This window comes from Caretta caretta, chromosome 8 (assembly GCF_965140235.1).
Source record: "Caretta caretta isolate rCarCar2 chromosome 8, rCarCar1.hap1, whole genome shotgun sequence".
In the NCBI taxonomy this organism is placed as follows: Eukaryota; Metazoa; Chordata; order Testudines; family Cheloniidae; genus Caretta; species Caretta caretta.
Window position 1 is genome coordinate 2,645,713 of NC_134213.1, and position 13,029 is coordinate 2,658,741.

The 13,029-nt window shown below is 41.0% G+C and overlaps 1 protein-coding gene across 9 annotated transcripts in view; it reads left to right on the forward strand.

Moving 5' to 3' along the window:
- Window positions 1-13,029, forward strand: part of EBF1 (EBF transcription factor 1) — a 330,802-nt gene that overhangs the window by 282,687 nt on the left and 35,086 nt on the right. For all 9 annotated transcript variants that reach the window (XM_048861294.2, XM_048861296.2, XM_048861300.2 and 6 more), the window contains exon 11: window positions 9,280-9,368. In XM_048861294.2, coding sequence (XP_048717251.1) covers window positions 9,280-9,368 — 89 coding nt within the window. The remainder of the gene's footprint in view (window positions 1-9,279; window positions 9,369-13,029) is intronic.

Here is a 13,029-nt window from a genome sequence, read left to right on the forward strand (position 1 = left end):
CAGGAAAAATGCGTGCTCAGAAAATCCGAGCATGATTGAAAACAAGATGTGTTAAATCAATGCGGTTTATCGCCTGCCTATTCCTGGCAATTGCTGTTCTAAGCTCATTCTGAGCACACACTAGATGATAAAAGTATAGTGTCACAGTGCTCACTGGGGTGTGAGGGCAGGGAAACATGTTTATCAGGCAGGCTGGTATGGTTTTTTTCCCACTTGATAACAGTTATTGTCAAAACTCTTTGGGAAGAAATTGGAACAATTATAGAAGTGAGTAATATTCCTGCTGTTAAAGTCTGAGGCCACTGAGAGGTCTAGAATTATAGATTTCCCCCAAATATTACAAACCGCAGACAAACCTGTTTTAGTTGTAATCACTTTAATACTGTATCATCCATTATACAGTCAAAATGACCTGTCTGCTTTCTTCTGAGCACGTAACCTTTTAATTATGTTGCATGCCCAAATCAAAGATAATGTTCAAAAATAAAGATGCATGGAAGCCTGGAAGCTTTAGTTTTCTCGAGGGATTTAATCTTAATTTAGATCTTTAATATAACTTCATAACTAAGCCTCCTGGAAGGTCAGTTTCTTCCAAGAACATCACACACGGTTCACAGGAGGCTTATTACAGTTGTGGGGCGGGGAGAGGGTGCACTTTTTCAAAGGGGTTGTCTGCCAGTGCCCCACTTCCCATCTCAGAGGCAAGGATGGGGGAAATGATTGCTGGCATAGTTCCCCTTTCCTCCCCAAGTAGAGACTTGTCATTGGACTGACATCCACGGGCAAAGGAAGGCAGAATTTTAAGACATTGTACTGTAGCAATGATCCTTGACTTTCAGTAAGGGACGTTGTGTTATTTATGTAGCCTTTGGTCTTGAATATTTCTTTTACCAAATGGCAAGTGAGGATATAAGAATTAAGTTCAGGCTAAGCTTTCACATCTTAAGGTCAGTGTGTATGTGTAGGATAGGTGCAGAGGCTTGTACTCAGACAAAAAGAAAAGGCACCTTAGAGACTAACAAATTTATTTGAGCAGACAAAGTTCTCCATTACACAAGGGGTTGAATGGAGTTACTTCTGACTTACAGTTCTGTTAAAGGAGCAGAATCAGGCCTCTTATCATTCGCAAAGAGAGTAGACAAGAGATGGTCGGATTTGCAAAGAAGGAAAGGTTAAAAATAAAGCATTTCCTCAAAGCAACTCATTAGAAGCTTGAAAATGTATATTGATGAAGTGAAAATAGGGTTTTTCTTACAGAATGACGGGTTGCCGCCTCTCTTTCTCTCTATTTCAGCCAAGACCTTACAAAAAATGGCTGCTGGGCTCTCAGCACTTTTGAAAAAGAGCCTAAATATGGACTTTGGAGCCGAACCATGGGCACCCATTTTTAAAACCTGTGGCCTCTTTGTCTAACTATATATTCACTTAAACAGAGTGGGAGTCCCCTGAGATCTGCGCTTTTCCAGCAAAGTCGTTTGCAGCGAAGTCGTCTTGCATTTTTTCATGAGTTTCCAGAATATGTTCCAGACAAATGGAAAATATTTATCTGAAAATGCTGTTTCTGCCCTGTTGGTGGAGATTGCAAAGTATCTCAATTAACCCAATATCCTCCTGACTGGAGTCAGTAACTAACGAATGTAACTTCTGTAAGCCTTTATGTTCTACGTACTGGTGCCCGAGCCTGTGCTACCAAGCTTTTTTAAACTTTTGTTAAAGGATCCAGAAACTTGTTTGATGCATGAAACCACATGATTTATCAGGTTCTTTTAGAGCCAGATCTCATCCATTGAGGCAAGAAGACAATGGAACAGTGAAAGGCAAAGGAATTAGCTTGGAAAATGGCAAATCATTCAGTTTTTCCACGTACCCAGATTGCAGCTGGGTCAGAGGTTAGCATTCAGAGTTAATGTATTTTGAGAATTTTATCATAAAATCACTGGCATTCAAGTGCTGCAGGAATGGGAACCAATATATGAACCTGAACAGACAGATCTTGTAATTTCAATGTTTAACTTTCAGCATTTATTTGGGGCTAAGTCTTGCATTTCTTACACACTCAAAATCACCACAGAACACCCTTGGAAGTGTAGTTGCAAAAGGAATCCCGGACCAAGCACTTAGGTACTGAAAGAGCAGAAAAATTGCCACCATAAAAAAAAATCACATTGTGTAACGTGCCTCTGAAACTGGCCCATTTCACCATTAGTTCAATAAAGAACAGTCGCTAAGGAAACCCAGAGACCCAGGTGCTAGTCTGATCATTGGATTTGGTTCCAGAATGTTATTTATTGCTTGGCAAACATATTGGATATTTGTTTGGACATTAAATTGCAATAAAATATAAATATTTCATTTCTTAATATCTCCGTCTCTTTCTGTTTCCAGTTAAAAAAAAATGACATCATGTCACACTACCGTTAAGAAAAGGAAATTAAACACACAAGAATATATTAAAGCAAGAGAGCCATGCAGCCATAAAAAGCAGGGAAATTCTGAGTTAGCTGTGGAATGGCCCTTCTAACACCAATTTTTCTGTCCAGGCAGTGGCTGCCCCTCCCACTTCCATTTTCCATTGCCTATGGGAATAAATACCCCTGGGAACGTTAATGGACAGGAAGCTTTACAAAAAACAAGTCATATTCACAACAACAACAACAGGAATAGCCTGAAAGCATGTGTGTTTTCATTGAAAGAACTTTAATTAGCAAAGAGAAATCTTTGCAGGGAGATTTGCAGGATACACTTTTTCATTTGACAAAAAGAAAAGGAGGACTTGTGGCACCTTAGAGACTAACAAATTAATTTGAGCATAAGCTTTCGTGAGCTACAGCTCACTTCATCGGAAAGTAGAGGAGAGCAGCATAAGAACCAATCAAGTAGAAACAGCTGTTCAGAGCGGCGGGGAGATGCGTTGCTGGAGGAGAGGACAAATGCACAGGAGAAAAAGTCCACTGTGATCCATGATATTTTTTTTCTGAAGACATTCAACAGTGTGAGACCCACCTGTATCAGAGACGGTCTCTCACCTGTACTCAGTTAGGCTCAGCTGAAATGCTCTTTGTCTCCAAACAAATACCTGGAAGTTTTAGCCACTTGATCAAATGTCCAAGTGGAATGAATTCTTCAGCCAAATGAAATTTGTCATTGTTTGTCCTGACTATTGCATATTTTTTGTATATAATTTTTAATTGTTTCAGATGACTGCCGTGTGAATAGGTACATAACGTTGAGTATGGGTATCTAACCTCTGTCTAGACACTCACGTTTTCAAATTCTGTACACACCTTTGGCAAATTGTGTCATCAACTAAAGTCCAGCTGCTGCTTTGTGAACCATGCGGGCACACGCCAGCACAGCAGCCTCCTGACAATGCAGGGTCAGTGTGTGAAACTGTACTGTCCTTCTGTTTCCCTTGTAGGGGCAAATCCAAAGGAAATGGGCTTTGCATAGGACACAGGGCTTGAGGTCAAAGCATCTTCTCAGCCGTGGAACTCCAGTGGTCCCACTCTGAAGCTACTGTTGCATTGTCATGCTGCAGTGGCATTCTTTCCCTCTGGCTAGCCCCAGAGTATGTGTGTGGGGGTGGAGCTGACCTGGGATGGACCCACTTGCCATGCTCTCACCACTTACCCAGCCTGCCCTGCATCCACTCCCTTCATGCCCGCCCCCCCAGAAAGCCCTCTGTGGTGCTACAAAAAGAAGCAATATGGAACACTAACGTGTGGTCTTTCTGCAGCCTCTCTTTCCTGCTCCACAAACAAACAAGGCCCTTCTGTTGGGAGGAGGACACTCTGCACCTGTGGAGCAGAGGCAAATTTTTTCCCATCACTGGTAACATATAGCTTATTATGAGTATTCTTTTCTTTTGTTGTTTGAGCTTCCTGTGTTCCTTGCCCTTTCATTCAGCCTTGCTGCTGGCTACATCTTCTGAAGCAGAGGATGCTCCCAGTTTATATAGTTAGGTGCCGGTTTCATATTGGTTTTGCACAAACAGACTAAAAGAAAAATTATGGCTGAAAAATAAAAGGAATAAATGAAGCCATGAATGCATGGGAAACAAATTAACTGGTTTTCCTTTATGCTTTGAACTCTTTGCATAATGCTTCTATGTAGTGTATGTTTATTTTTCTTCAAATAATAATGTTAAAATGTGTCTAATTCAATTATTCTCTGCATTAGCTGAATGAGTTTTCCTTGGTGAAGAGTTCTCCTAAACTACCCCAAGCTATGAGTTCCATATGATATTTGAACAGGTTCTTTTAATTGCTGATATTAAGTGTCGATCATTCTGCCATAAGTTGGCAGCATGGCTAGAGAAACAAATTCCTCTCTCAGATACATCAGACAGTCATTCAATTAACCACCAAAGTTTTATTGACACAGTAGGAATTCATTATGTGAAATATTAAAAAAATAAATAAACAACCCCCCCCCAAAAAAAAAACCTTCCACTGTCTGGTTTAAATAAAAAAGAGTGGCAGGGACTTTTTAATATGGTGGATTATCTATATGTCTTGATTATAATGATCAACTCAATCATTGAAATTATAGTGATGGTGGAAACATTTTTCTCAAAAGTTTAAGCAGCATTTTGGTTGAAAATCAAGTTGGAGGTGGAAACATGAAAATAATGCACACTCGTGTCCTTATTTCCACAGACATTGTGTGTGTTTTTTATTAAACCCCTTTGATTTTATGAATTATGGCTTCAGATTTTCTGCATAAAGAGCTCTGTGGCTTATTCTGTTAGAATTTAATTCGAAAGAAAGTTCTTCCTCAAGGGTTTAAGAAGTAATTCATAAAATGGTAAGAATAATAAATATTGTGCCTTAACTCATAGATAGACAGATTTTGTACACTTGGGTGTAATTTTAGTTAATTCACACAAGAGACAGGTTGAAAGTTTATTGTTTGGAAGTGAGAAAAATGGCTTAAATCTCCTATTTGCAAAAATGATTATATTAGCTTAAATGAAAATGCTATTCTGTTAACAACTTCAATAAGCATTACATTTGGAAAAGTATTTTAAAAAAAGTTACCTGAAGTTCATTACAACTTAAGATATATAAGTGAGCGGAAAGTACTTACTTTGATTTATATGTCTTTTGGAGGTGTAATTATTGGCTTTTTACTCACCTATGTAAAACAATATACTTTTGTAAATGGATTTCTGGCCACTTTACTCCATTTTTTTTAAAACATAAAAAGTAAGCACTGTCAATCAAATAATTTTAAGGTTTATTTCTTCTTTAGAAATGATTGATAGCCTTTTAGATTTACAAGTTGACAAGTTAAAGGGTTCTATTGGTATAATTATGTACTAAATTCATAGTCTTTCAATTTAAATGTCCTTTTAAAACCACAAGATTATCATACCTGTATTTTGAAAAGTGGGCCAGTCAGTTTGGGTTGGTATACAAATTACTTCCATTAGCCTTGGGACCTATTTGAATTTAATACAGTTTTTAAAGTTATTAGCACTTTCAATAGTACTTTTAAAAATTAAGGTAATGGGAATGCATTTTAAGTACAATATATGGTAACTTGTTTTTAATGGATGGATGGATGTCAAGAACACAAATACTGACTTTACTGCTCCGTCTGAAATTATGAAAAAAATCTTGATCACCTGCCCTCCTCCACTTTATATTAGGACACTGGGAAATGGAGAATACGTGTGGTGGAGTTCAGATGTAGAGGACAATCCAGCTCTCATTAAATATAATGCCAAATCCTTCCATTAGGCCAGAGTCTGATCTCGTGTGTTCACCGGTGTAAGTGATGGAGTTACTCCAGATTTTCACCAATGTAAATGAGATCAGAATCTGGCCCATTTCTTTGGCATTTTGATGTAATGGAGCAGGTCTTATTCATAACTGGAGGCAAAAGTTTAAGGTTGACCGAAATTACAAGTGAACTGAGTTTACTTGTCTAAATTTGAAGAAAAATGGAGGATGGCCATGGTCAAATCTATGGTGAGACGAGCAACTCAGTTTTATTTTGCATTGGGTCAAAGATAATACAATTCAAATAGTTAGAGACTGAATAAGATGACAGACAATAAATGCTGCTAAGGACCTGCTCCTGTAAATGGCTAAGCGCATTCTCCATCCTCACTGAAGAAAAACTGAAATCAGTTGAAGTTAAGGGTGCTCAGCACCTCTCGGGAAGCACTTAGCACCTTGTGGGATTGGACCATGGTTACTCTTTTTTTGGTTCTCCAGTTTAGAAAATAGTCCCAGGAAATACTCAGTGGATTTCTAATGTGTTGAAAGTGTGGGAAGATATGAGAAAATGACTAGTTACCTCAGAGGGGAATTTCAAAACTGGCCTCCATTTATAATATCCCAGAACTTAGTAACTACTTTCAGGAAAGATGGAGAGGGGGCAAGTGGGAAAAAACTAGATTGCCATGCAGAAGAAATGTACTTGACAGAACCTAGCTAAAATCTTTTAACACAACTTCAAGAGAAATCTCAATTAGAACTGTAGGGATGTTTAATGTCTCACACTTGAGCTATTTATTATAAATAATAATTTATTAGAAGAATTAGATACAGTTTAAGCTAGACATATCCGCAATGAAGGGCAGTATAAGGAAATTGCTAAATAATGAGCTCAGTGGTTTAAAAAATAAGTACATTGTGTCTAGATTTTTCTGCAAAATTACATGGCAGTGCTGACAATATGAGGCTAGACTGGGAAACGGAAACAAGCAAAATATCCAGAGGACTGGAAGGCTGTTATATTACTTGTTCTCAGTCATGAAGTGAAATACTATGCTTGGATGTTTCTGCATGTCAGTCTAACAAAACAACATAGATGCAAAGTTTATAGCAGAATACAGAGTCATCAGAGTCACAATAAGTCATCCAGCCCCCTGCACTAAAGCAGCACCAAGTAAAGCTAGACCATCCCTGACAGGTGTTTGTGTAACCTGTACTTAAAAATCTCCAGTGATGGGGATTCCACAATCTCCCTTGGAATCCTATTCCAGTGCTTAACTATCCTTATAGCTAGAACATTTTTCCTAATATCTAAGTACATCTCCCTTGCTACTAAGCCCTTTTTCTTCTTGTCCTGCCTCCAGTGGACATGGAGAACAATTGATCACAGGCTTCTTTAACAGCCCTTAATATAGTTGAAGATTGTTATCAGGTCCCCCCTTGGTCTTCTTTTCTCAAGACTAAAACATCCAATTTTTTTTAAACTTTCCTTATAAGTCAGGTTTTCTAAACCTTTTATCATTTTTGTTGTTCTCCTCTGGACTCTTTCTAGTTTGTTTACATCTTTCCTGAAGTGTGGTGCCCAGAATTGGATACAGTACTCCAGCTGAGGCCTCACTGGTAACGCGTAGACCCCAGAATGTTATTAGCTCCCGCATCACATTGTTGTGATCCCCAGATCACTTTCATAAGTACTATCACCTAGCCGGTTACACCCCTCCCCCCCACAATTTTGTTGCTGTATTGTGGAGGGATGCCCTAATACTTGGGGAACATCTCGTGTTGAAAGACTGCTGGTCTGATGTTAAAACATTGTTGCAAGAGTTATTTCAGGGATACACCCAAAAGATTCCTGTTATGATGCTAGAGAAACTTCCTGATTCAGTTTAGGTGAGTAAGGGTATGAGAATCTGAGCCTTTGTTTGCAAAATCAAATACCCACCTTAGAAATGTGGTTGCCAAGAATAAAAGAATTTGAATACCCTAGAGTGGACTAACACCTGGCCTATTTGGGGGAAGATTGGCCGAAGGGACAGAGGGATTGGTTAAAATCAAATCAGTGATATTACTTTTATACTATATGTGTGCTTACTGTAAACTGTAACCTGCCGATGATGTAAAATAAACAGATATTGAAATGGCCTTTTATTAAAAATAAAAAACTCTGGCAATGTTCTTCCACTCTTACCCAGATTGAGTAGTTGTATACCCTACCTTCATGGCAGTCCCATTTTGCTTTTCACGGAGTAAGGTACTACTCAGTGTGAGTAAGAGTTGCAGAATCGGACCCTAAATCCATTGAAATGAATTAGATGGTCTGACTCTAGTCACAAGAAGATAATAGTCCTCATAATGAAACCACCATAGAAGTCAATGCAAGGTGCATTCACAGTTCAGGAGAGCTCAGAGACTGAAATGGCAGGTGTCGGTTAGGACACGCCAAGGTATGCTGACAACTGTGTAAGGAGGCTTGCGAGTGCCTGACTCTGGTTCCAGCCTGGCAGATCACTTAAACACATGCTCAAACTTTAAACATGCACTTAAGTTTCATTGACCTCAATGTTTTAAATTAAGTGTAGAGATGATAGAGACCCAGTACACCATGGTCAAGGTGAATGCAAGACGTCTTTATTTCCTGTTTTCACAGGGTCTTACCTCTGTAGGGTGTGCCCCCTTGTGGCCACACTGAACAGTGGTTCTAGACATTCACAGCTAACACCATATTTAAGCACTTGCTTGAATGCTTTGCTGAATAGGGATGGGCTAAAGCATATGCTTAAAGTTAAGCAAGTGCTCAGCTGCTCTGCTGAATCAGGGCCTCTATCAGTGCTATTAATGCCACGTTCTCAGGAGAATTTAAATCTACCTCTTCCTCCCCTTTTCCTTCGCCTTGATGACTGTGGATAAAACCTTAAAAAGGCAAATGGCAATGTTAAATGAAATAAACTCGGTGGATGTCAGTTCAGGTGTTGATAATTTGAGGGCTGATCCTGGACCACTGAAGTCAATGGGAATTTTACAGTTAACTTCAGTGGGTGCAGAACTGAGCCCTTGCCGTGACAAAAGTGCACAAAAGCACATGATCTCTACATACAGGTGGTACTGAATACATAATAGCATGTGAGAATGCGAGTCTCCTATGCTTTGTCCTTTTGTCTTCCAATGAAATGGGACTTTCCTTCTAACTTGAAAAGAGAAACAAATTAAATGCGGGATGCAAAGCATTTATCAAATGAATTTATCAAGGCTTTCAGAGATAGTAATTGCTCCTTACTCAGAAGCTGTTTACAAAGCCCTGAAACTTTGCAGCAACCTTGTCACAGATACTTGAGCAGGAAGGTTTTGTTTCTTTTTAAACCAAAGCCTCAAAACTAACCTCTAACAGTGCTTGAAGCAAGACTTCACAGTCATTGCTGATGTAAGTAAAAAAGAGCAGTGAGAGATTTCGCTCTGATCATTTTCTGATCTGGCGATGCATCGCCAGTTGTTACCCAGCGTGCCTGAGCCTCCTTGCTTGATGCTTGTCATCTCATAATGGTTTTTGTTGTTTCAGCCCTGAACGAGCCCACCATTGACTACGGTTTCCAACGGTTACAGAAGGTTATCCCACGGCACCCTGGTGACCCCGAACGCTTGCCAAAGGTCAGCGCCAAGTTTTGTTGGTTTTTTTTTTTAAATATGGCAAAGGTGGGACTGGCTGGTGTTTGTTTGAAAATAAGCACTTTGATCTTTACCAAAGGAACCCACCAGTCTGCCTGTTACTGTAATGTCCTGGTTTGGCATCGGTGGCAGCTCACATAAACACTCAGCCCAGAAGGTTCAACTAACAAACCTTCATTGCAGCCTTCTGGGATATTGCACATGGCCTGCATCACAACTGGAGCTAGCCTGTCCACTGCCTGGTGTATGCTGTGTCTGGAGGTATTAAAGGCACAGTCCACTGAAGGTAGTAATGGTCAGGAATGCTCTACACCAGCATGGGGTATTGTGGGTATTTGGGAACACAGGCCTTCTGTACCTTTCAGCAAAGTTAGACCTGGATAGCTAGATGGCGTCTGTCTTAGCAGTGTCTGGTCCTGCAGTCACATCTTGCAAAATTACCCTGAGAACTCTACCATTGTATAAATCAGAGGAGCACAAGCCACTGTGAGTATGTGTCATTTTATGTTCAGCCATGTGTCTCCATTTAATATAATAATAGTACACGTCATTGTTTCAGTAACTCTGAAATAATCAGGCCATAGCTACACTACAGAATTACGTCAACCTAAGTTACACTGGCATACAGCCACCGCAGTTATTACATCGCTAGTGCGTGTGCACACTTGGCTCCTTGTGTTGGCAGGGGGTGTCCTCACTGGGAGCGCTTGTATTGATGCAGAGTGCAGTGCAGTGTGGGTAGGTATCCCACTGTGTAACTTGCCACCATCCAGCACAGGGTGTTTGGGGAAATTTTTGCAATGCCTGATGAGAGATGTGGTCAAGTGGCTTAGTGATCAGTTCTGCGCCCTTCAGTCATTGGAAAAAACCTGCCATTGACTTCAGTCCTTTAACAATAAGTGGTTGGGCAGAAGGGAATTGGGAAATTCCAAGTTTTATCCTGACACTGACTCCCTCTGTACCCCTGTGTAAAATCCCTTGACTTTTCTGCATTAGTCTCCTGAGCTGTAATGTTGGGATATCTCATAGCTCTGTTGTGAGCATTGATAAGCTTGTGAAATGCTTTGAAATGGAAAAGAGTTAATAAGCATCATCACGTTATTATGTATTATCTGTTGACACAGAAATGAAATTAGATGAGTTATTTTAAATGTCTTGTTAACTCTCCATTCTCTTTGATTGGAAAGGCTTCGGACATTGGCGCCTGGATTTTTTGTTTTGTTTTTTGTTTTTCCTTCCTGCCTCCTGAGAAATTAGAAGAAAACATGCTGTCCTGGAGCATAGTTTTTCATTGGCTTCATTTGCCCTCCTACCTCTCTCTCCCCTCATCCACATGATTTTTAGACAGGTTTGCAGCATGCTTTTGTACCTAGGACTGCTTCCTCAGAGGTGCAATCCTCCCTACGGATAAACAGCATCCTACTTCTGCATGAGGCTTTTGTGACTGCAGCATAGCTCTGCAGCCAAGGATGCCCACTGAGAGAAGCTGTTTGCCAGAGAATAACAACATGGTTATGATGCACTCTGGATTTGCAAGCCTAAAGGGTGCAGAAGTCATAAGATTGCTATGGACTCAACTTTCCAATTAAATAGCAGAGCCTTGTTTTCTGTTTTTAAATAACAGATCAAATGTAAATTAGGACCAAACATTTTCAGCTTGGGTTAGCAGATTTGATATTGCAATGGGCTATCAATCTCCCCTCTGGCCACGAATGCTTATGGATGGGCTACTGCAGCATGTGCCCTCCTGGGCCAGTGGTATGATATGGCTGTGCAATTTGAGTTTGGGTCAAGTTTGGGTTCATTGCAGCTCTGCCCATACCAGAATCTGAGCCCTAGTGGTTTGCACACTCCTAGTATAAAACAATGGCTCTTACTGCATCGGAAGAACCTAACCTCTTTGTATGGGAAAATCTAATTTTACTTATTCTCTACCTCTTCTGACACTCATCTCAGTTACATTATGGCCTTTCTCATTGTGACAGCAAGGAATCCCACTCGAGTAACTGGCAGCAGAAGTTTTCTGAGGTTCAGGTGTGAGAAGTACTACAGAGAATGTCTGAATTTCTACCTTGTTAAAAGCAGCCCAGGGATAAGAGCTGAGTCCACTAACCGCAAATTGCTTGAATTAGGGCTTTTCCACCACATGCTAGCCCAGCAGGCAAGAAAGCAGATTGAAAGGGGGAGCATTTCCTTCTCAACCCACAGGTATGGCCCTCACTGCAGTTCTTGGCCATGCAGTCATAGAATCCTAGAATCTCAGGGTTGGAAGGGACCTCAGGAGGTCATCTAGTCCAACCCCCTGCTCAAAGCAGGACCAATCCCCACTTTTTGTCCCAGATCCCTAAATAGCCCTCTCAAGGATTGAGCTCACAACCCTGGGTTTAGCAGGCCAACACTCAAACCACCGAGCTCTCCCTCTTCCCCTCGTGGTAGTGGTGTTTTTGCAGAGGTTCAGGGCAAAATCTGGACTTGTCAGGTTTGCCGCACGTCTCGTGAGCTGCTAACTATTGGCACCCAGGTGCAAATTTATTGGCTGTGCCGTCTGCATTACTTTTGTAACACACTCTTCTATCCGTCACCTTCTCAGATGTCACAGTTTGCATTTCCTCCCCTGCGACACGAGAAAGTGCTGTTTTGTGCTTAGTGCATGGGGCAGAGGATCAGGGTTCCTGAGTTCTTTCCCCAGCTCCACCCCCGGCACTCTGAGCAAGCCACTTCACTGCATCGCTGTTCCCTAGTGTTCCAGTCTGTATAATAAGGATGTTAATATTTCACAAAGGGTGCCTTGAGGTTTAAATAATTAATGCTTGCTGGGTGCTTTTAGATCCTTGAGTGAAAGGTTCTGGGGATTACCAAAATGTGGTCCAGGTAATCCAGCATTTTTCTGACATCCTATGAAGGTTTCCTCCTACTTGACTGGTCTTCCATGAAGTCGCTAAATCAAGGGAAATCATCTTTTCTGTATTCCGGGTGTGATCTCAGCTTGTGTAAATCAGACAGTGAAGAAGTTACCAATTTCCTATATCAAGGAATAATTGAACCCCTGGATGGAACCAACGTTCCTGTAAGACCCTAAAGGGAGGCAAGGGGCTTTGGCAGCTGCGTTAGAGAGAGCTTGAAGGTTGGGCCTCAAGTTCAAGACTCATTAATATGCCGTGCACAGAGGCTGAATGCAGCAGGGGCTGGCACGCATCAGCGTCTGCATTTGGGGCACTGATGGTTCATTCCCAACACCATTTGCTGGCTCCAGAATCCTAATCAAGGATGTAGTGAGTTTGTGTGCAGGCTGAATGCTGCACGATGCTCTTCCGTAGTCATTAAAACGAGGCAAGGCTTTGGCAGGATTCCATGGCAGGCAGTTGTCAGTGACTACTTAAATGAGAATTGTGGGCCATCTGGCTTTGGAATTTAAGATGGACAGAAGCACCAAGAGGGAAGAAGGAGAATGGGAGGGGGGCAGAGAAGGGAATGGAGAATAGTGCTCAGAGCTTTAGATATTGCTTTTCCTATTTTTTAACCATTGCCATCCCAATGTATCAGAACTTCTGTATATTAAGAGCCTTGTATGCTGTGCTTTTCCATACCCCGCCCCCCCCCCCATGTTTCCATAACTGCCCTTAGGGATTGAAGGCCATTGTTC